General features: G+C 46.5%; 1 protein-coding gene across 38 annotated transcripts in view; it reads right to left on the minus strand.

The window, feature by feature from the left end:
- The window catches only part of Cacna1c (calcium voltage-gated channel subunit alpha1 C), a 638,839-nt gene that overhangs the window by 57,825 nt on the left and 558,881 nt on the right, over window positions 1-22,133 (minus strand). For 13 of the 38 annotated variants that reach the window (XM_051155214.1, XM_051155178.1, XM_051155180.1 and 10 more), the window contains 10 exons: window positions 21,677-21,806; window positions 20,440-20,499; window positions 20,237-20,296; window positions 16,207-16,313; window positions 13,791-13,878; window positions 4,648-4,755; window positions 3,959-4,011; window positions 3,533-3,679; window positions 1,766-1,967; window positions 60-218 (listed from right to left, as the gene is read on the minus strand). In XM_051155214.1, coding sequence (XP_051011171.1) covers window positions 60-218; window positions 1,766-1,967; window positions 3,533-3,679; window positions 3,959-4,011; window positions 4,648-4,755; window positions 13,791-13,878; window positions 16,207-16,313; window positions 20,237-20,296; window positions 20,440-20,499; window positions 21,677-21,806 — 1,114 coding nt within the window. The remainder of the gene's footprint in view (window positions 1-59; window positions 219-1,765; window positions 1,968-3,532; window positions 3,680-3,958; window positions 4,012-4,647; window positions 4,756-13,790; window positions 13,879-16,206; window positions 16,314-20,236; window positions 20,297-20,439; window positions 20,500-21,676; window positions 21,807-22,133) is intronic. The other 25 variants (XM_051155211.1, XM_051155210.1, XM_051155209.1 and 22 more) reach the window with 2 other exon arrangements.

Consider the following 22,133-nt stretch of genomic DNA (forward strand, 5'->3'; position numbering starts at 1 on the left):
CCACGCCTACTCTGTCCTTCCTCAGCATTCTCCGTGGGCTAGTCCCGCTGTGGACTGACCTGCATGGCCAGGCAGATGGTGTTGAGCAGGATAAGGACGAACATCAGATACTCGAAGTAGGTAGAGTTGACCACGTACCACACTTTGTACTGGTGCTGGTTCTTGGGGATATACCTCCGCAAGGGTCGGGCCTTCAGGGCGTACTCCACACATTGCCTCTGAAAGGAACACAGGAGAAGTAAAGGTATGCGGAGAAAGAGTGGGGGTGGTGAAGGGTGTGTGACAGTAAAAGGCAGGATGGATGTGAAGCCACACCCTGGGGAGGGGTTCTTGGGCTGTAGCTCACAGAGGTGGCAGATAAAGTGAAACATGCTTTTCATTTTTTCTGGCCTCCCTTATCAGAGGCAAAGGCTCTTTCCATTACATCTTCTCTAGATGCCAAGCAAGGAGCTCAGCTTCTTTCCTCCAACTGGTAATGACAGGCACATTACTCAGCAACTGCTCAGGGCCTGATAAATACGGATCAGCTCCCAGGCAGTCTCGTTGGTTATGTCCCACACCACAGATCCTTCATGGGGTATCTCTTGCCTAAGTTGTTTTTTCAGTCTTAACATCTTTCTTCCTTACTGTCTAGTATCTACAAGATCAGAAGACACGGAACTGTCAGGAGAGGAAATTCTTGTTCTCACTAGAATCTTGGGGATATAGAAAGTAGCAGCCAGTCTCTACGCACAGCACCCAAACCGCTAAATCAGGAAGCAGAGAGCCACTCCAGCCTGCTTGGCCCTTGGCCGCCATGCCTCATCCCCAAGCCCTGCCAACTGGCCTCGTGATTTTACCTCTTTAGTACAATTAGCTGATGTTAGGTCAGGCGCTCTACATGCCTCATGCGCACTTCCCAGTTGGCTTCCCTCCACTTTCTTTTGACACTTAGTCTACACAGTAGCCCAAATACTGAATCTAAACATAGGTATCAGACATCAAGGCCTGCAACGTCCAGCTTTCCTGGCATGCATGGAGCTGGGTATATTGGGCTGTGTCCTCTGGTGTTACTTAGAATGAGGTTCCATTGGGAGTGCAGAGGGAACTGACCTTGGGTTCCACACCTATGCCCACCCCTAAGAGTGCATTAATCACCTAGGGAGCTGCTATCCCTTTCCCATAATCCAACAAGCATATTCTAGTTTCTGGTGTCACCATGTCACTTCCACTTGAGACTTTCTTCTCATATCCCTTGCTCAGGACCCTGTTTTGCTTGAGAAGCCATCTAAGAGGTTTCCTGAAACTGTTCTCTGGCTCACCCTTTCTCTCTCTCTCTCTCTCTCTCTCTCTCTCTCTCTCTCTCTCTCTCTCTCTCTCTCTCTCTCTCACAGTCCTAGTTTCAATCTCCTTTGTCAGTGGTGCCAACACACTCAGCCATAATATAACTACAATTTCTAGATAAGACATACATTTCTTTTTCCACGTTGCCTGAAGCGAAGTGTCACTAAATGGAATCTTTACAAACATTTGCTGTTTGAACACATTTTCCAGACCTAGGGTTTCTGAGCATTTAATGTCTCTAAGGTCTGAGAAATGCAGGATCCGTATTTCTGCTGCAGAGATTGAGAGCAAACACCCTGTACTGCTGGATGACAGGATGGAAGACTTTGGTATCCACACGTCTCTCCCAAGACCCTGGCCTCTCTTCTGAGTGGGTCTCAGACAGCCACTTTCTGCCCCTCCTTACAAGTGCCCTGCCCCTCCCTCCTTCCCAGAAAGCTACCTGGTTCTTGTCCAGTTCACAGTTTTTATACTCTTGCTCCCCCTGCTCCTGGAAGGTAACAATGACGAAACCCACGAAGATGTTCATCATGAAGAAGGCGATGATGATGATGTAGATGATGAAGAAGATGGAGATCTCCACACGGTAGTTGTAGATGGGGCCCTTGTCTTCTGTGTGGGAGTCGATGGAGCGGTACAGCAGCCTACGGGAGGAGACAGGCTCACAGAGTGAACTGGAGAAGCAGTGTCACCTCCCTGAGGTGATGGCACCACTGCTCCCAGGGATCCCTGCCATCAAAGGAAACAGCTCCAGGCTGGGGCCAGGGGGCCTGGGCTCAAGTCCCATCTAGGCAGACCACTGAATCTCGTTGGCACTAGGTCCACAGCTGTCAGGTGGAAATGACAATGCCCTACTTTCCTGCCTTACAGGACAGCTGATATAAGATACGCACAGTGTTTTGAAACTGCCAAGAACTACTGAACTACTACAGTCATCACTGATCGACACATATCAATTTCAGATACAGGAATTACTGGTAAATATTGAAACAGCTTTGTAAACTGGCATGGTCCAAAAGAGGTGAGGCCAGGCAAAAAGAAAACTGGAGAGGGAAAAAAAATTCATTCAGATAAAATGAAACGAACATGGCTCCTGAGAGGTCCCACGGTGGTTTAGATTCTACTTATGTATATGTGTAAACCTGCCGCCATTCATTTCAGTCTGGGCTATGGGACCAATTGAGCTCGTTCTTCATGGACCAGGATAATTTCCTCCTCTTCCTTTGTAACTGCCTGGTATATAGCTATTCTCTGAGGATCGTATATAATAATGGCAAATCCCATCCATGCACTGCCGTGTAGGGACATAGGTGTTTAAGATACAAGGAGCATCACATGGACAACTGCCTGCTACCAGCAACACTGTGTGGAGACTGACAAGTTGCTCCTGCAGGGTAAGCATCACATCTGTAGAGAGACTGGGCCCCTGGCTTTTGTCAATCTGACTTGACACTGTCAATGTAGACAAAGCTTTCTCCAGGGAGAACGGTACAGAGTCTAATCAGACAGAGACCTTGATCCTTGCCAGCTACACATCAGAGTGGGGTGGTAAGCTGGAATTCTGTGATGATCAAAGGTCCACACCAGAGAAATTTGCTCCATACTTGACTCTGAAATGCCATAAATATAATGGCAGAGTCTCCTAATCTGGTGAGTCATACTGAGCTTTGGAAGAGGAGTTAAAAGGTATCCAGTTTTGGTTGGGGTTTTGGAAACGCTGCCCTAGGTGCACTGAGAGGTACAGTACTTGTATAACCTACATGAGGCCCTCAGTGAAATCCTCAGCGCCCTCTGCCCCCAATAACATCTTTTATAAGAGTCTGGCTTTGTTTTTGTTTTTGAGGCAGGGTCTCACTGTGTATTAGTAGACAGGAACTCACTATGCAGATCAGGCTGGCTGACCTCAAACTCACAGAGATCCACCTGTCTCAGAGATCTACCTGCCTTTGTCTCCCAGTGCTGGGATTAAAAGTGTGCATTACCACGCCCAGCTGAAGGTCTATTTTTCTGCAGTGATCATATGATCATACTCTACAGGAGCTTTTTTTTTTTTTTTTTTTTTTTTTTTTAAACAATCTCTGCCTGGGGACAGTAGAAGCCTGAGCTCTGGGAAGAATTTATGAAATTAACAAGACCTTGGGCAGTAACTGGACCACCAGTGCCTTGGCCCTCTAACATCAAGGTTGCAAGCTGTGGTGTTCATACTCACTCTGGCCACCCCTCAAAGGTGGACACGGTGAAGAGGGCCATCATGGCTGCCAGAACATTGTCAAAATCAAACTTGCTGTTCTCCCAGCTTCGAGGTTGGATAATGGGGTGGTCAACCTCTCCATCTTTGTACGTGATATAGTTACCCCTGAGAAAGAAAGGGAAGGAGATAATCAGGGGGTGTCCCATATCTCCACTACCTATGATTCCTGGCATGCTGGGTAGGATGCAACCAAACTATCCTAGGTGTCAGAAGAGTCAGTGAATAGACCATTGAAGAATGGATAAAGTCACATGTCAGGTGACACAGAAATGTGTCAGGTAATGGGGTGGGTCAGAGGACAGTCTTCACTCCTCTCTAACCAAGCCACCAACCTCCTCTAAGCTAACCAGCGCTGGCTCTGGGAGCCTGCTAGCTTATACTCACTTGCATTCTGCCTCCGTCTGTTTGGAACTATCTGAACAGGTATAGAGCTTTCCCTAGAAGAGAAGAAAGAAGGGGTTAGAGATGCTCCTCAGGATGACCAGTGAGCACGTCTGTAGCGAAGTCGTGAGTTCAAGCCTCGGGGATGACAGGTGTGAAGAACAGAGTCCAGACGCAGAGGGCATTTGACTCACACTGAGAGCTGAGAACGCAGCCAGATTCAAAAGCAGGGAGTACCAGCCACCCCACCCTCCCAAGGCTCTGCTCTCTAAGAAGGTCTTGAGGGAAAGAAGGGAGGGAAACTGGGCTTGAAGGGAGGTTATGGGAGGAGGAACTCAGAACTCAGTGGAAATTTACACAGTGGGGTCGGGCTGCTGGTCTCCGCTGGGTGGCGCAGTGTGCATGGGTGCTGTTGTTAGCCACTGCCGTGGACTTTAATAAGCCAAGGGCTGACACATTAGTACCAGAGGACAAAAACCATGTGGAAAGAAGGCCAGCCAATTGCAGGGTGGCACAGCAGAGAGCCCTCCCTACCCAGGCCTTTAGCTGGGAGAGGTAGAGCCGACCACCCACTACTTTCTTGGTCAGAGGTCGCACTGCTCTGTACACCTGACTCGGACTGCTGCCCCCTCTTGGACCTGTGCTCCCTTCCTTGGGAATGCGGGTGAGAGGGGCAGGAGGTGGGCGGTTACCTTGAAGAGCTGGACCCCAATGCAGGCGAACATGAACTGCAGCAGCGTGGTGACAATTACAATGTTCCCAATGGTCCGGATGGCCACAAACACACACTGAACCACATGCTGCAATGCCAAGAGGGAATGGGAAGGGATAAGGATTCAGCCTCTGCAGCCTTGTGAACCAATCCCTGGGCCCCTCCAAACCCAGGGAAGGCAGAGCCTATGGTCCAAGTGGGAGAAACCAGACTCCCAGGCGCCAGGGAACCTTTCCAGAGCTACAATGATGGACACAGGGAACGGATGCAGAGGGCTCCGTGGACCCTGGGTGATGACAGAGATACAAGGCCTTCCACATGCCTACTGGAGTGGCTTTACCTTGCCATAACCCTACCTTAGACTCTTACGTAAGAGGAGGCGTACCACCTGTGCCTTTTGACATCTGTTTGCTGAGCCAGGTAAGGAACAAATAAGGGAAATTTAACCGTGCTGAAGACCATTCCTTGGAGCCAGCCTTGAACCGCCCCGGAGATCCTTCTAGAAGCCAGTTACTAGCTTTACCCACCCCTACAGTAATCCTAGCCCCTGGCAAAGAGAGCCGACACCATCCTTAGTGGCCTTTCTCAGTCTATAGGGAGTGAATAAAATTCTTTGCTTATGCTATCTTGGTAGAAATGTTGGCACTGTGATCTTGGCTGGGGTTTCCACCTCATACTGTGGGGCTCGCTTCTTTGATATTCTTGGTCCTTTTTTCACTCTGGAGCTTATAGTAGCTTCCTGATCCCACGGACAGTTGAAGATCTCTGGCTGGGGCTAAAGGGTGTGTGACTCTGGATGCCCCCCATCAGTCGCTGCGGCTCCTTGTGGGAGGCCTTATTTCGCATTTGCAATGGATGGACTGTAACTAAAGCTCCTCTCCAGTGGATCATGAAGGCGGGAAGAAAAAGGACAGCCCACTGTAGCCTGTAAGGGTTGGGAGCTACTGGTTCCTTTTACTCACTCTTCAGGAAGTCTGCAAGCTGCAAATGGAAACTTTGGGGGAAGGATTCTGACTCTGCTGGTGCAGGAGGAAGGACATCAGCTTAGATGGGGTATTCCTTTTCAGCTCTCATTTGGTGTGCCCTAGTGCAGGGGCTACCTTGTCAGACTCTGCTCGAGAGCCTTTCAGGGATGGAGTCTTCCCTTTCAAGGAGGATGCAGTAGGGACACCCCTCTCTTGTCCCCTGGGAGCACTGGTGAAGGCGTCTCCTTCGTTTGCCTTATTCCGACCTTTTCATTCCTCATAACCGTTTTTCTCTTCCCTATGTGTGACGGCTAATGTTAGCTCTCACTTTGACAGGGTCTGGAACCACCTAGGTGACATCTTCAGGCGCACTTAGGAGGGATTACTTAGCTTCTGGGCAGGCCTGTGGAAGGTTCTTTTGACTAGGTTAGTTGAGGTGGGAAACCCTGCACTAAAATTTGGGCAGCGACTTGCCCTGGCTTGGGTCCTGGGCTGGGCTGCATCAAAAGGAGGAAGCAGCCGACCACAAGCATCGCTCACTCTGATTTCTTACTGGGATGTGGCCAGCTGCTTCCAGCACCTGCTGGCTAACTTTGCTGCTTGTGCACTGTGCTCTTGAACTGCTGACTGAGGTGAATCATTTCTCCTTTGATCTATTGCCAGAGTCTTTATTATTTATTTATTTATTTATTTTATCACAGCAATGGGAAAAGAAGCTAAGACACCATGGGTGTTACCATGGGGAATGCTCAACTGATTTCGCTACAGACTCTCCTGTGGGGTGTCTACTCTTCATCCAGTATGGGGACACAGAGCACGTGGCTAAAGTGTTGACATCTGTGCCTGTGGCTTTCCTTCCTGGTCAGAATTTCTGACCCGAGAGACCCACAGGAAGCCAGGCTTTCTGTTTCCCCAGGATGATAACTTTCCCTCCTCCTAACAGCTGATTGTCAAATCCTATGTTTCCTGACTTACCCCTAGTACTTTTATGTCCACTCCTAGGCCAAAACTTCTGGCCACTTAATGGCACATTATGGTTTTTCTATACTTGGGACCACCAGCCATGCCTGCAGTCTCACCTCCTGCACCTGTAACCTTTCACTTTCCTGGCTAGCTTTCTTTCTCTCTGATCCGATGTAGAGCTCTCAGGCCCACTGCCCAGATGAACTCTCTTACACATTTACTTGGGAATTTAATAATAAAAATTCAATAAACAAAACTATCCCCTCTCATTTAAACATCTCTTATGAACACTAACTGGCTTATTCCCATTAACCTAAGTAATACAGAATTCACTATCTGTTGCCTTTGCCAGGCTCTTCTCAGTGCTTAAGTGAAGCAATGCATTTTTGAGATATATATTTTCTACTAAAAAGCACATTATGATTGTGCTGTGTCTATTCACAGTAATTATTTTCATGTAATGGTCTTTATGTGTCACTTTGTGTCCTAAGAAAGAAGGGAGCAACAAAATCTGTACCCACTTCATTTATATATCTTTCAAGAAGTTATCAAGTGATATCCTTGGCATATGCTTAGTTTTAAGACTTATATGTATGTATGTATGTATGTAAATGTAAATATTTTAAAGATTATTTTTAACTGTTACTGACACTTGAAAAAAAACACATTTTAATGCCCTTACCTAGTCAAGTCTAGATAAAATACAACACTAACACTATGAAACTAAAAAACAAATAAAAAACTCAAAACCAAAACCAAAAGAAAACCCATGTCATTTTGAAAACTGATAAGCCTACTTAAAGGCAGACAATTATATCTTAAGATTTACAGATGATCCTAACATGTTCCAGTACAACATAAATATAATTTTTCTTTGGTATTGTACTTGGAGCAATAACTTACTGTGCCTTCTGGTTTAAAGAAGAAGAAACTACAAAAACAAAACAAATAAAATACTTTAAATAAAACACCTGTTAAATGATTAAAATCTTTACTATAAAGATGACCCAAAAGTAAAGATGATAAAAAGGATAGAGACAAAATGTCTTGCTTTGATTTTGCCTTCTAGTTGCCATGTTGACCTAAAGGATAAGCAATTGCTTTTTAAGCAGAGACAATTTCTAAATAATTATTGTATTAAGACTTAAATCCTTAAAAGCAATTTAAGTTTTCAAATGGCTGTGAGTGTTAGCTATCCCTTCTCTACCCTGCCGATGTATCTCTACCACACCGACATAGTCCCTACCCCATTTATTTATTCCTGTTCCTGTAGCGCATCCCTCCCTTCCTGGGCTTAGGGATGATCCTAGAAGAGGAGTGAAAGACAGCACATCACTGCAATGAAACTGTTTTATGGACACAACGGGCAGTTGCACATATAACAGTTGTGACAATACGCCCAAGATCTGTACAAGCTCAAGCCAGAAAAACTGGCATGCAGGAGAGAGGTGTCACGAAGTTCTACCTCTAGCTGAGGGACTGTTGGCAACTAACAGCTGTTGGGAGGAGAATCTGTTTTCTTTAAGGGTGTAAATCCCGTATATCAGCCGTGATCTAGGGGAAAGCCTCCCAACCAAGGGTATTCGGACAGCACAAATTAGACTGAATCAGTTAAAAAAAAAAAATTAGACATGAAATTGGCTGGGTAGAGAGGTGGGGCAGATCTGGGAGAAATAAGGGGAGTGGGGATGAACAGGCCTGAAATATATTGCATGGAATTCTCAAAGAATTAATAAAAAAATATTATTAAAATAGTTTCAATAAAAAGGCTGTAAAGCTTATAACTGGAGAAAAAGAGATGACATCGGTATGACTAAATTGGCTATAATGAAAGATTATTAAAAATTCTTAAGGTCAAAATTCAATACCCTGAGATAAAATTCATGCCTGAGTAGAATTAGAAAAAAAAAAAGGTCCAGAGAACAAGGATGTTCTATTTTATCCTTTTGCCAACTAAACCATTTAAAATTTGATGACTGGATTTCATCCAAATGTTAAAATGCTAAGGTTGTGTGTTTACCGATGGAGTAAAACCTTCTTTAGCTGGATAGCCATGCCCTCCACAGTAGGGGAAATCCTATTAAAAAGAATTACTTAAAAAAATTATTCCTACTTGGGGACATGTCTGTTAAATCACACAATAACTACAAAACTTATTTTAGCTGACAATATTTAAATCTATTTCTAAGGTTTGGCCTATTGTACAAAATTCCACCCCCCTGCCTGTGACCCTCAGAATAGTGGGAAAGTGAAGATGTTACACTAGTGTCAAAAAGTAAAGCTCTTGCTTCCTTAGCCTATCTATGGCGTTCTTGTTGGCTCTTTGAAATCTAAGGTCTTCTTATGCCTCTTGGAAAGCTTTCATTACTTTTCCTAAACTAAGTATTAGGTGTTCCATTAAAATCAAATAAATCAGGGCTGGAGAGATGGCTCAGTGGTTAAGAGCACTGTCTTCTCTTCTAGAGGACCTGGGTTCAATTCCCAGTGCCCACATGGCAGCTGATAACAACTGCCTGTAACTTCAAGACCTGACACTGTCATACAGACAGACATGCAGGCTAAACAGCAAATGCATATAAAATAAAAAATAAATAAGTTATTTTTAAAAAATCAAGTAAATCAATGAACCATATTGTCCTGTTTCTTTTTCTTACCAGCTTGACTCAAGCTAGACTTATCTGGAAAGGGGAATCTCAGCTGAGAAGACACCTCCAACAACTGCCTGTAATGTGGGAATAATGAGCAGATATTCCTGGGTTGTCGAAGAAGGCAGGCTAAGCAAGCCATGGAAGCCAGTGAGCAGCGCCCTCCGTGGTGTCTGCTTCAGTTCCTGCCTTCTGGTTCTTGCCCTGACTTCTCTCGATGATGTAAGTAGAAATAAATCCTTTTTGCTCCAAGCTGTTTTTGCTTATTGTGATAGCGAATCTTGGTGTCAACTGGACTATACTGGAATCAGTAAAAACTCAAGTAAATTGGCATGCCTCTCAAGGATTTTCTTGATTGGGTCATTTGCGGTGGGGATATCTCTTCTAAATCTGGGCCACACCTTCTGGTGGCAGCCTACATAAAAGGACAAAGAAAAGGAAACTTTTGCTTTTTTTTGCCTACTTGCACTCTCTTTGGTTGGCAAGCTCACCTATCTTCTTCCCGTGCCATTCCTTTGCTGGGGACAGAACATGCTTCTTTGGGATTCCAGTGGAGAATGAAAACCAGTGGCCCTCAAGGTCTTCCCTGGGACTCCAGCATGAGACTGAGACTGCTGGACATTCAGTCTCCTGGACTGACCAACCGCAGAATCCTCGGCCTTTACGTTGTAAGACAGCAATTGTTGGACTACTTGGACCATGGCCCATAAGGCACTGTAATAGAGTCTCTCTATATATAATTCTACCATTTCTGTTTCTTTAAAGATCCCTGACTAATATAGTCACAGGGCTTATCACAGCAATAAGAACTTAGCTAGGACAACAATTAATACCAGGTTCATGGGCTATTGCTGTGACAGACAGGACCATGTTGTTTTGGGGAGAATTGTAGAAGAACTTAGCAACTTTGGGTTAGAAAAACCATTGAGTGCTCATAGTTTTACTGGGCTGTTATAGGAGCTTGGATGCTGTGATTACCAAGTACCACTGAAGCGGAACCTTCGTTTTGGTGGGACAATCAATGTTGGTTATCTGGAGCTGAGAAATCAACAGTGATAAAGAAGAGACAAGTGTCACTGAGGTGAGTTTTCCAGGAATATTTTCTCAGGGTCAGCACACAGAGGCTGTGGTCTAAGAGAGTCCACGCTACTTCTCAGGGTCAGCACACAGAGGCTGTGGTCTAAGAGAGTCCACGCTACTTCTCAGGGTGGCGGCTGAAGGTGGTACTGGTTTTGAAGGCATGAAGGGGTCATGGAGAGCAGCTAAGGGTTGAGACTAGGTAGAAGGGTTAGAATCCTTGAGATCTGGAGAGGACATTGGTGAAAGTGTAGCTCCAGTTGCACTAGAGACCCCAGTGTATTGGAGGTAGCAGTGCCATGGGATGACTACCAAGGACAGCTTAAGCCTGTGAGATAAACTGGAGAAGCAAAGCTGTCCAGGCCCTTTGGAGCCCAGAAGAGCCTGAGTGAGGCCCAGATGTCAAGCACTGAACTTTTTACACTGCTTACTTTTAGTTTTCCATTATTTGATTGTGGCTGTGCCCTGGTTCTTCCCCTTTAGAATATGAAATATTTAACTTAGTTTCAATTTTATAGGAGCCCACAGTTAAAAGATGGAACTTTTAAAGAAACATTGGATTTTTAAAGAGCCTTTGGCCTTTTTTTTTGAGACAGGGTTGCTCTGTGTAGCTTTGGTCTGGACTTTTAACTGCTGGAAAATTTAAAGACCATGGGGCTTTACATTATGATGTTAATATTAAGGAAACATTATGGTTTAATGGTGATATGTTTGTGTATTAAATTAACAATGGGCCAACTGTCCTGGTAGTTTGTCAACTTGACACAAGCTAGAGTTCTCTGGGAAGAGGATCCTCAATTGATAAATGCCTCCACTGAATTTCTGTAGGTAAGTGTGTGGAATATTTTCTTGATTAATAATTGATGTGGGAGAGCACAGCCCATTGGGGTGGTGCTACCCCTGAAAAGGCAGTCCTAAGCTGAAGAAAAGAAGTCTGAGAACAGCCAGTGGGCAGCACTCCTCCACGGTTCTGTTTCAGTTCCTACCTTGAATTCCTACCCTGACTTCTCTTCATGATGGGCTAAATAAAACTGAAATAAACTCTCTCCTCCTCAGGTTGTCATTGGTCATGGTGTTCATCACAGCAACAGAGAAACCCAATTAAGACATATACTATGAAAATGAAATGATAACATTTGCAGAGAAACGGATGGATCTGTAAAGTATTATATTAAATGAGGTAACCCAACTTAGATGGACAAAACTTGCACGTTTTCTCTTCTATGTTGGTTGTTGCTCTTGGGTTTTGTATTTATCCTGGAGTAGATGTGGGAGTCTGGGAACCAGCAATGGGCTAATAGACAGGGAATACACTTAGGGAGAGGGACTAGATTAAAGGAGGATGGATGAAAGTAAAGAAGGGAGCTGTTGGGGGCAGACATGGTTCAGCAGGTATTACAGTGATGGGCTGAGGAAACAAGGGGTTAGGGAAAGGGTTAAGCAAAATGAAGTGTGTATGAAGAAGCCACACAGGAACTCTGACCTTGCAACCAAAGCAAACATTATAATAAAATAGGAGTAGAATACATATGAAAGAATGTACTTAAACTGGGTGTGGTGACGCATGCCTTTAATCCCAGTACTCAGGAGGCAGAGGCAGGTGGATCTCTGTGAATTCCAGGACAGCCTGGTCTACAAAGTGAGTCCAGGGTAGCCAACGTTACACAGAGAAACCTTGTCTTGAAAAACAAAACAAAAAAACAAAAACAAGAACAAAAAGAATGTGCTCGTGGAGGATACAGAGAACTAAAGGTTTACATGGAGATGGGGGAATGGAAGTTGAAAAAAATCAAAGGAGTGAGTGTGTTAACCAAAATTAAGGATATATGAAGAAGTATTATGAATTCCACTAATTTTATCCAAAGAGTTAAGAATTTCAGTAGGGAGGGGGATGGGCTCCAGATACCTAATTCTAGCTGAGGAGCTAATGACAGATGGCTTCTGAGGAATAGAGTCATTTTTCTTTGGAGGGTAGGGCTGGCCATGCCCCAGTAGATAACCCTCCCCACCTCATGCACATATGAGCAGCACCAAATGGACTTAGCTTGTGGGTTACTTAAGAAGACAAGAAGTTGGGGTGGTGGGTAGGGGGTAGGAGCCTGCTGAAGGAAAGGAGTGGGGTTAGATAGGATTGAGGTGCATTGTAGACATCTGTAACATCTGTAACTGTTTCAAAAGGAAATAGCTGGCCCCACACGAAAATGCGGACTTTGCAGATAAGTGGATAATGAAAATGTGGCCCATGCACACAGTTAATGAGATTTGTAAGAAACTGGATGGAAATAGAGAACACTGTACTATATGAGGTGACCTAAGCCTACAGAGACAACCGCTGCAGGTTCACTCATTTGGATGCTGGCTTTTAGCTAAGTATGTGTGTTTAGGTGGGAGCAAATGTGGGTAATCTCCACGAAACAAGAACGGGGACAATGAGATGGGCAAACAGTGGCTTCAAGGAAGGGGCTGGGGAGGATCATAGAACACATGAGATAGGAAAGTGCGGTAGGAAATACCGAGGGCAAAATGATACAACAGGGTGTGATGAGGGAGAAGTGAGGAGAGGGAAGACAATCAATTAGAATGAGGTATGAATACTCCATAGGAGAAAACCTGTTATGCTGTAAGTCAATTAAAATAATAAATGAATAAGCAATTAAATAACAACAAAAACATGGTTCTTGGAACACCCAGGTTATGATTACTAATATTTGGCTTCAAAATAAATTACCTTTTATCTTCTTTAAAGGAAAATCTGTGAGGGTTGTTAGTTTTGATTTATTTATTATTTGTTTAATCTATCTATTGCTTTGACAAGGGATTGGGAGACCAAATAATATCATGGTTAACTCAAAAATAGCTTCTCTTTTGCCTTAGTCCTACCTACCTGAATGTTACCTAAGTGGAAGAGTACTGCGTGTGTCTTGTGACATCTCTCTGCTGAGCCAGGTAAGGAACAAATGAGGAAAATTCAAATGCCAGGAAGGCCACTCCTTGGAGCCAGCCTGGAAACTGCACTGTAGACGCCTCCTAGGGACCAGCTGGGAGAACCATTCAATGCTATATAAACTCTAGATCTTGGTAAGATACAACCAACAACGTCCCAGTGTCTTGGCCCCTTTATGTTTCTATCAAATCAGTACAATTCTTTGCTTATACTATCTTGATACAAACGAGTGCTCCTGGGACCCCAGCCTCAGTGTCCACCTTACCAAGAATCAGGTCAGGTATACAGAGACTGATCATCACCTGAGGTACTATGTATGCATCTGTGGGTCAGGAGGGCTATCCTTTGAGGCACTTGGCTTATGAGAGTAACTCTAACATGGTAGACACTTTATCTGTCTGTCTGTCTGTCTGTCTGTCTGTCTATCTATCTATCTATCTATCCTATAGCCCATCCTTCACCTCAGCTTCCACCAGCCAGAGTGATGGCAAATGTTTACTGCCTGCCCACCCAGACCCTCTTAGTTCACCTTTAGTCCCTTGGCCCTGTTGATGGCCCTCAGGGGCCTGAGGACTCTCAGCACTCGTAAAATCTTCACAACATTGATAGCGCTGGACCTGGGAGAGAAACAGAGCAGGTGGTAAGTTCCCATACCTGTGTTAGAGCAGAGAAATACACGTGGCGATGCTGTTCAGACATCTTAGACAGACTAAAAACATGTAGAATCTGTCTTGGGGACTGAGAACTTCTAGCACTCACTGGTAAGAACCTGGGGCCTCTTTGTGACTCTGGGACTTTGCTAATAGTAAAGACACAGATGGAAAAGGCGGCGGGGGGGGGGGGGATAGCTCAGGGTAAAGGCTTGCCTGCCATGCTTGAGGCCTTCTTTTGGTCCCCATCATCCGAGTAGGTAGGGATGTAGCACAAAACCCAAGTCATCAGCAATATAATACATGACTTAAGAAGTACCTACAGCATCAAAAAGGGATCCTGAAAGCAAGCCAGGCCTGAATTCAGTCCTCACTAATGCTACCTACCAGCTGAATCACTCAGGGCACATTACTTAATTTCCTATGCCCTAGTTTTTCATCTGGAAAATGAGGCAGTAATTAGCTCCCAGGATTGTTTCAGGGATTGAAGGGGGATTTATGAACATTAGGTAGCAGGGACACAGCATGTATTATGAGTGCAGCAAGTAAAATGGCGTGTTTGCTATTTTGTCTGCCCAAAACATCACTATACTGCATACCAACTGTACGATGGTGAACTTTAGGTCTTGTGGTTGGAGATGGTAGGGATGTGGGAGGAATTCTAGAATATTTCCACACACAGTGCCCAGGTCATTGCCCACTAAAGTGTATAAATTCTACCATGGTTCAGGACAGTAGTGTTCCAAGAAAAATGTTTAAAGAAAAAGTGGTGTTCCTAAGAAACATGGAATGCCAAAGTCATGCCAGGATTCCTGGATGCCTTGGTCTATGGTTACTTCTTAAGGAGTGGTGGCAGGTACTCCCATGAGCCCTTCAGGAAGATGGCTATATGGATTCTGTCTGTCCAACCAAAGAGGAACTCACTAGCCACATTCATCTGTTAAGCAGCCTCTGCAGAGTGTTGACCTGAGGTGCTAGTTAAAGTCCCTTCCCCAGTTTGCCAAGAGGACTCCAACTTGCCTTGGGACCCAAAAAGGGTCTGATGTGTAAGCTAGTGGTGGTTTTAGTCTTCCCATGTCAAGAGGGAGCTAGTACAAAAATCCAATTTCTCTGCCTCATGGATCTTTATTTCAAAAGGCACAAAGGACACTTCCAACTGTCATTGCTCCCACAGCATCACTGGGAGGCAGGAAGTTGGTACTGCCTCACCAGGGAGGGGATTTAAAAGACAGATGGGAAAAAAACAAAACAAAAAGTCAAAACAACCAAGAGGAATTACTGGGTCAAAGTGACACTGTGACTTGTGGTAGTGTTGGGGTGGGAGTCCAGATGTCTGTGCTCGCAGGGTAAAATCTGGGGCAACATAATTGATGACCAAAGAACAGGCTCTGACTTCCATGACCCCCATATCGCCATAAAGGCTAATGGTAAACCAACCTTGGGAAGAGAGACCAAAGATGCTTGGGATACAAGCCTTTCTCAGTCATTGGTATAACCTTGGCTAAATCCTTCCACGACCTAAACACCAAATTTTATAACAGCAGTTTCCTTGCCTACCTTGTAGGTGTGTGTGTGTCTGTGTGTCTGTGTGTCTGTGTGTGTGTGTCTACCATGGAAGAACAGATTTGTGACAATGTTTTAAAATTCAAAGTGTAGGATTAATGAGCACAGCTGTTAGGATAGGCAGAAGCTCAGAGTCAAATTTCTTTCTAATCTGAGCAAGGTTTGCAATTACCTTACAGTGAATCAGGCAGGCTCTAGAGTTAAATAGCTCACATCTTGTACTAGGCCATCAGAACCTCCAGGGTGGATTCTTTGTAAGTTACCCAACAGGTTCCTCTGGGCAGCTAAGATTAAGAATTAGTACTCCCCACCCTCCTCCTTCTCAATCTCTCTTTTCCCCCTTCTCTTTCTGTAACACAAGGGTGCACCTCGTGTGTGTGTATGTGTGTGTGTGTGTGTGTGTGTGTGTGTGTGTGTGTGTACAAAGTGTGACCTATGCCAAATAAAAAGTAAAAAGAACTGTGGCTGCTGTTTAGTGCTATAGAGCACTTGCCTATCAAGTTAGGCCTATGTTCAATCCCAAGTATCACAAGGAAGGAGGGTGGGGAAGATGGGGCGTGAGGAAGGGAAGGAGGAAGAATCACAACAAACATCTTGGCTACTTTAGGCCCCACCCCATTCCAATAATAGTCACACTCCGAGAGTCCAGAAAGAAGGCTCCCCAGGACTTGGCTGACTTCCTTGTGACCCTGTTCCTAGCTGCTCGACGCCATCGTGGGTAGAGGGACTCACTGGATGCCAAAGGAGATGAGAGACACGCTGACCACCAGCAGGTCCAGGATATTGAAGTAATTTCGGCAGAAAGAGCCCTTGTGGAGGAAAGCCCCATAAGCAGTCATCTGCAGGGAGGCAGAGAAGACGAGTGAGTGACCTGCCCCGGGGTCAGAGACCACATTCAGACACCACACTTCCTGCCTGCAGCATCAGCACCCCAGGGAAGAGCCAAGCACTGCACAGGCACAGCAGGGAGGACTGAAGGTGACGGAGTGCCAAGAAACTCCACAGCCGCTCACTTAACCACCAAAGAACTGCCCCAGCTCAGGAAACCAAGTGGTTCTGACAAGACTCAGGTTCTTTAACCCAAAGCCCCTTCAGATGGGCACCATCGCGCTTCTCTAACGTTCCACTGTCTTTCATCCCCAGGCCAACATGGCTCTAGCCTTCAGGGCCCTTTGCCGCTTCCTCATGGGGGATGCTCCCACTTGGTGCGCATCTCCTAACATCCTTTCCACATTTTTCTCCTCAGGGCCAGCTGAGACACTAGGCATAAAAGAAAGGATGGGATGTGGCCATATGGGTGTCCAACCATGCTTACTCATCCAAGATGGAACTGAAAAATCCCATACCCTAGAGAATCCATCTTGGCAAACTGGTCAGCTTCCTTTAGAGTCCAGTGAGGTCTACTAATAATCACTACTAGCCTCTCTCCACGCCCTGGCCTCTGCTGTGCTTAGGCTCTCTGTCAAATGTATAAGCTCAGTGCTACTGTCTGCCTTCTGGACTATAACTGGTATCTGGGGTCCTTCAAAGAGTAGGAGCTCCGTTCAAAGGAGCAAGGTGGTATAGTGATGTAAAATGCCAACACTACTATATTTCTTTCATGTGGAAAAATTAACTTTTCTGTGACTCATTTCCCCCTCTGCCCATTGGGATAACGGTGACCCTAAGCCCATGGGTTGTGAGCACCAGTGGAGTAATTATTCATAAGGCACTTGGAACATGCTTCTGCACATGGAAGCTCCACAGATGTGTTTGGTCCCTATCGCTTGGGTTTGAAAGCTGTATTCTGTCTGTACAAGGGAGTCGTGTCTAGGAGAAAGGGTCTCACCCAGTCTTTGTCTAGAAAGTGTGAGTGATATTTCATGGTTTTGCGAGGCAAAGCAAAGGGAACGTTCTCTGAAAATGTTCAAAATGAGAACATGTAAGGTGATGAGCATTGTTACAGAATCAGGCTGATGTTGCCTCCAGTGCTAACGTCGCCTGTAAGCAACTGTGCACTCTGTATAGTTGGACTTTGCTGACTGAAGTAAAGGCTCACAGTAACCCACGATGAGCCTGTAGAAAGCTACGGGTCACAAAGCATCTGCACAAATTTGGAACTGATGGTTGAGAGACCAAGAGAAGTTTCTTGGTCATCTGGAGTCCAGATTTTCTCTTTGGAATCAGAGCGTGTCCAGGGTGGTACACCCAACGACCAATACAAAAGCCAACATGGGGGAAATTGGCAAAAATAGCTCTCACGACCTAATTCTTTCCATTTGTCTCCTGCAGCAGGAGATCACAGGGGACTCAGAAGCTGCGTTCTGCAGCAGTTTTTAAAAGTGGGGAGATTACATAAAAGGTTCTGGGGTAATATGGCTATAGAGCTCTCCCAAAGAGTACAATCTGAAGGGTTCACTGCCCGATGTCTCTGTGAGGACTTGGACCCCAGAGAGTAGAACTAAGTGGCTGCCACAGTTCATATTCACCAGAAAGTTTTGGGCAGGGGGGGCAAAGTGGCTCGTAGTACAATTTCTGTCTCTTGACTTTGGGCTTGTTCTGTCGGGGACCCTCGTGGTAGAGCAGGCCTTTGGAATGCGTGAGGATGCTGGGTGGGAGCAATGGACGTGTGTCCCAGCAGGATTAGGGTAAGAACAAATTACGAGAAAGGGCAAGCAGACACCTGGAAGAGAGGACGTTTATTTGAAGTCTATGTGCATTCATGGCACCAGAAAAAGCCAGATCCAGGTACCTGTACAAATGGCTTTCTTCTACCCTTGTGCTACGTATTGTCACCCACTTGGTCCCCGCTTCCTGAAAGCTTTAAGCTGTTTCTCAGGAGAGGCCTGGAACTAAGCATCTGTACAACCGAGAAAGGAACCGAACAAGACACAAGCTTCCAAGTCCTTTGAGCTGGAGGGGAAGCCATCTCCTACCATCCAATCCTGGACAATCACATTTCGCAAGGTGTACCTTTAGGAAGAAATCAGTTCATCATTGCCGTAGCTGGTCCTGAGGCTACTTTCCTTCTCTGGACCAGTCCTTTCCATTATTTGGACTAACTAGTGTGCTCCTACCTGTCCTGTCCTTTTAAAGACAAATGGCCCCAGGCCTTTCAACAGTCCCTTAGGGCAAATGAGGGTTAGGGCACCATCACAGTAGGTACCTCAGCATGAAGCAGGGCCTCCCGCTGGGCAGAGAAACGCAGGTGTGGGAGGCTCTGGGCACCATCACAGTCAGCGCCTCAGCATGAAGCAGGGCCTCCAGCTGGGCAGACAAGCCCAGGTGTGGGAGGCATGGGAAGTGGAGGGAATGTGGGAGGGTTGTCCAGAAGCACAGCAAGCATAAAAGAGACCGGAAGCAGAAGAAGGAAGAAGTAGGGGGAAGGGCTTGCCATGGCAATGCTTGCAGAGACTTTCATTTCCGCTTGCATGGCAATCCTAAGGAGAAAGCACCATTGAAATCCTCAAGTGAAGCTCGGCATGGGGTCCTGAGAACCGGGCCACAGAGATTTTCTCGTCTGGGGAAAGATCTCCTGGTACCTACATGCAACCTTGAGTTGAGGGTGTGACAGCCAAGCAGCTCACCATGGAAAGGGACCCTGTGTCCCGCCCCCCCCCCCCCCTTCTACACTCTCTGAGCAGGAAAGAAAAATCTGAGGAGCCACGCAGTTGGTGAGCATAGGAAGCTAAGGGCCAGCACAGAGGCTGAGCCTCTGAGGTCTAAGGACGCTCTGGGAGGCACACAGAAATGCCCAGCTCAAGTTGTATCTGGATGAGACAGAAATGTCAAGCCCACTAAATAGCCGGCCATGATATGAGGGTTTCATCAGGGAAAGGAAGGTCTGTAGCTGGTGCACTGGTGCACACTCAGAGTGGGCATCTGCTTGTATCTACCCCAAGGATGCGCTGAAGAGAGGCCTAAGCTTTTCAGGAGAGGGTGTCCCAGGCAAGTGTCCCAGGAAGATGCTTAAGCTGAAGCCTGCACTCAGAGACTATGACCCTTCTGTTCTGCTCAAGGGTGAAAAATCTCCCCCTTGCTCAGAGAGAAGCTAACATCACTACCCAAGGTCCTACAGGCCAGGTGGGACCACGGAGGCCGTGTATCGATTTACAGGTGCAGACATCTATGTAACAACCTGTAACAAGACCTCTCCTAGGTGCTGCAAGTTACCGGGGGTTAGAGCAGGAGGTTGCCAAAGGCTTAGAGACAATCTCGAGCTGTCGGCTATGTTATCCAGTTGAGATGCTGCCCCCCCAGCCCTGCTTCAGGCCCACTGTTACTGTCCCATGGCCCCAACTTCTGCCTAGCCCGTATGATTGTCTTGGTTCTGAGGAAAGTGTTGATGACAAGTCTCAAGAGAGGGGCCAAAGTGACTCCTCCGTGCTCCAGAGGTGTTACCTTTGTTAGAACTAGTGTGGCATCTCCTCTATTCAGGAGGTGGGATGGAGAACTCAAGTAGGGGTTGGAGAAGGTACGTGCACACATGTGTACTGAGCATTGCTGACAGCCACCCAGCAGGCTCAGCCAGTGATGGGACGGCACTCACGGTGACACAGCTAGCGTGGGAGACTTTTCTAGGCCTAGGCTTGCTGCTAAGTGAGCAGAAGGGAGCGGGGTGGCAGGGTAGGTTTCTTCTCCTGGCGTCTGAGCTGGGACAAAGTAATAGACAGCACGAAGTGAGGAGGACACAAGAGCCAGAGAGTGAAGGAAACAAAAGAGTCAGCCAGACAGAGCAGAGACACAGAGAGGCAGAGAGACACATGGCTCAGGGGGGCATTACCTTAAGGATAATTTCTAATGTAAAGATACTAGTGAAGACATAGTCTGCATTGCCTAGGATCTGAAAAATAAGCAGAATTGGATTAGTGGCTCTGAGAGTGCACCCAACACCAACAGGAGCATGTGTTAGCAACAAGACAGACAGCAGCAGAGAGCTGGGACTGGCAGAGAGAGGAAGGAAGAGAGAGGGGGATGGGGCGTTACCTTCAGAGCAATTTCAATGGTGAAAATGGTAGTGAAAACAATGTCAAAATAAAACAGAATCTGCAAAACAAAAAACAAATAGGATGGGGGAGGGGTGGGGGCAGGACACAAGCAGGATGGGGGTGGGGGGAGGTCAGTGGGTGGTCACCAGAAAAGGAAAAGTGCTTCAAAACAAGGTGCATTCCCCACCCCCTCCCCGACACCACGGGAGCTGGTCCACATGAAGACAGGGGAGGAGACTAGTAGGAAATGGCTCCCATTCAGGGCTAGTGCAGGTGCCTTTGGCTCAGTAATGGTATCTCCAGGCCGGTGTGGGAAGTTTCTCGAGCAGGCCTCGGCAGGAGCTGGTCTAAGCAGCATCTGTTTGGATGCTTCTCTCATCAACTCAATTCACTTGCAAACCCAGAATACACCACGGTTTGTTGGTCAAAAGAGCAGAGAATGGGTTTGATTTTGAGGGGCCACTAAACCGCTCAGCTCTCACATGGGTGTGGCATCCTAGGTCAGAGGAGGACATTTACATTGCTGTCACGGCCCTGGGACCTAGGAAGGAAGTCCTCCAGGTCAGGCTAAGGACAAGCTATAGCACTGATACTTGATTCCATCTTGGGAGATGGAACAGGGATGAGGCTACTCCTGCTGACCTCAGCAAGGCAGCCTGGGGCAGGCAGATCCCAGAGCCGAGAACACTGCTTCGGAGCAGTGGCTTTTTCCTTCTCACCTATGTGGCTGAGATATAATAAAGCTTTGGGGTTTTGAGGCATATCAATTCTTATTTTAAGTACTTAATACTGATCACCAGAGCCTTGGGATTTACTTGATTGGTACAGTTCTTTTTCTTAGAATGTCAGCCTTACCACTGGCACCTAATTGCCGGTGCTCCTTCTTGGACAGAGGAAACGGGAGCAGGGCTTAAAACCAGCGGCCACATTGCTGACTCACAGGCAACTTGAGCTTCCTGGGGGGAACATCTACAGGCAACAAGATGCCTGACCACTGTCCATTATCAACTAACCAGATGCACTTGAGTACGTGCTCTCTTGCTTAGTGAAGACTCCCAGGCTGAGTTTTCTATCAAAGCCCCAGTCTCTTAAGGGGAACCATCACCACCATACACAGACTATGAGGGTTCACAACAGGCCTCCTAACTGAGCAATGACATCAGCAGCAGAAGCTGTGGGCCTGCTCCACTCTCTCAGAAAGACGGGGTGCGGAGGACAAAATAAGAGGTGCATACATGGTTCCTGAAGGAGGTGTGCTGGACGGGGTCCTCAGCAGCCAGAGAGATGCTGCTGAGCAGAATAAAGAAGAGGATGAGGTTGGTGAAGATCGTGTCATTGACAATGCGGTGGCACTGCAGGCGGAACCTATGTGGGAAGTAGGAAGAGGAAAGACATGTCAGGCAAGATGGGGTACCATTCGAGCCTCAGCAGCCTGTCCCCTCAGTCCTTCTAATCCATAGTGCTTAGCCTACGGTGTCTTGGGGTAAACAGACTTGGTGAAGTATGGAAGGCAAACCCACTGGCGGAGTGGAAATGCCTCACACATCCTGGGAAGGGAAGTAACAGCAGACCACCTGGATTACAATCCAGGACTCTTGATTTGGTGTCTCCATATAAATTGTGGGGAGCTGGGAATACCCGGGTCTCTCCTGTAGGTTGTATACAGGCATGCCTTAGGTTCAGATCCAGGAG

This window comes from Acomys russatus, chromosome 13 (assembly GCF_903995435.1).
Source record: "Acomys russatus chromosome 13, mAcoRus1.1, whole genome shotgun sequence".
NCBI classification, from domain to species: domain Eukaryota; kingdom Metazoa; phylum Chordata; class Mammalia; order Rodentia; family Muridae; genus Acomys; species Acomys russatus.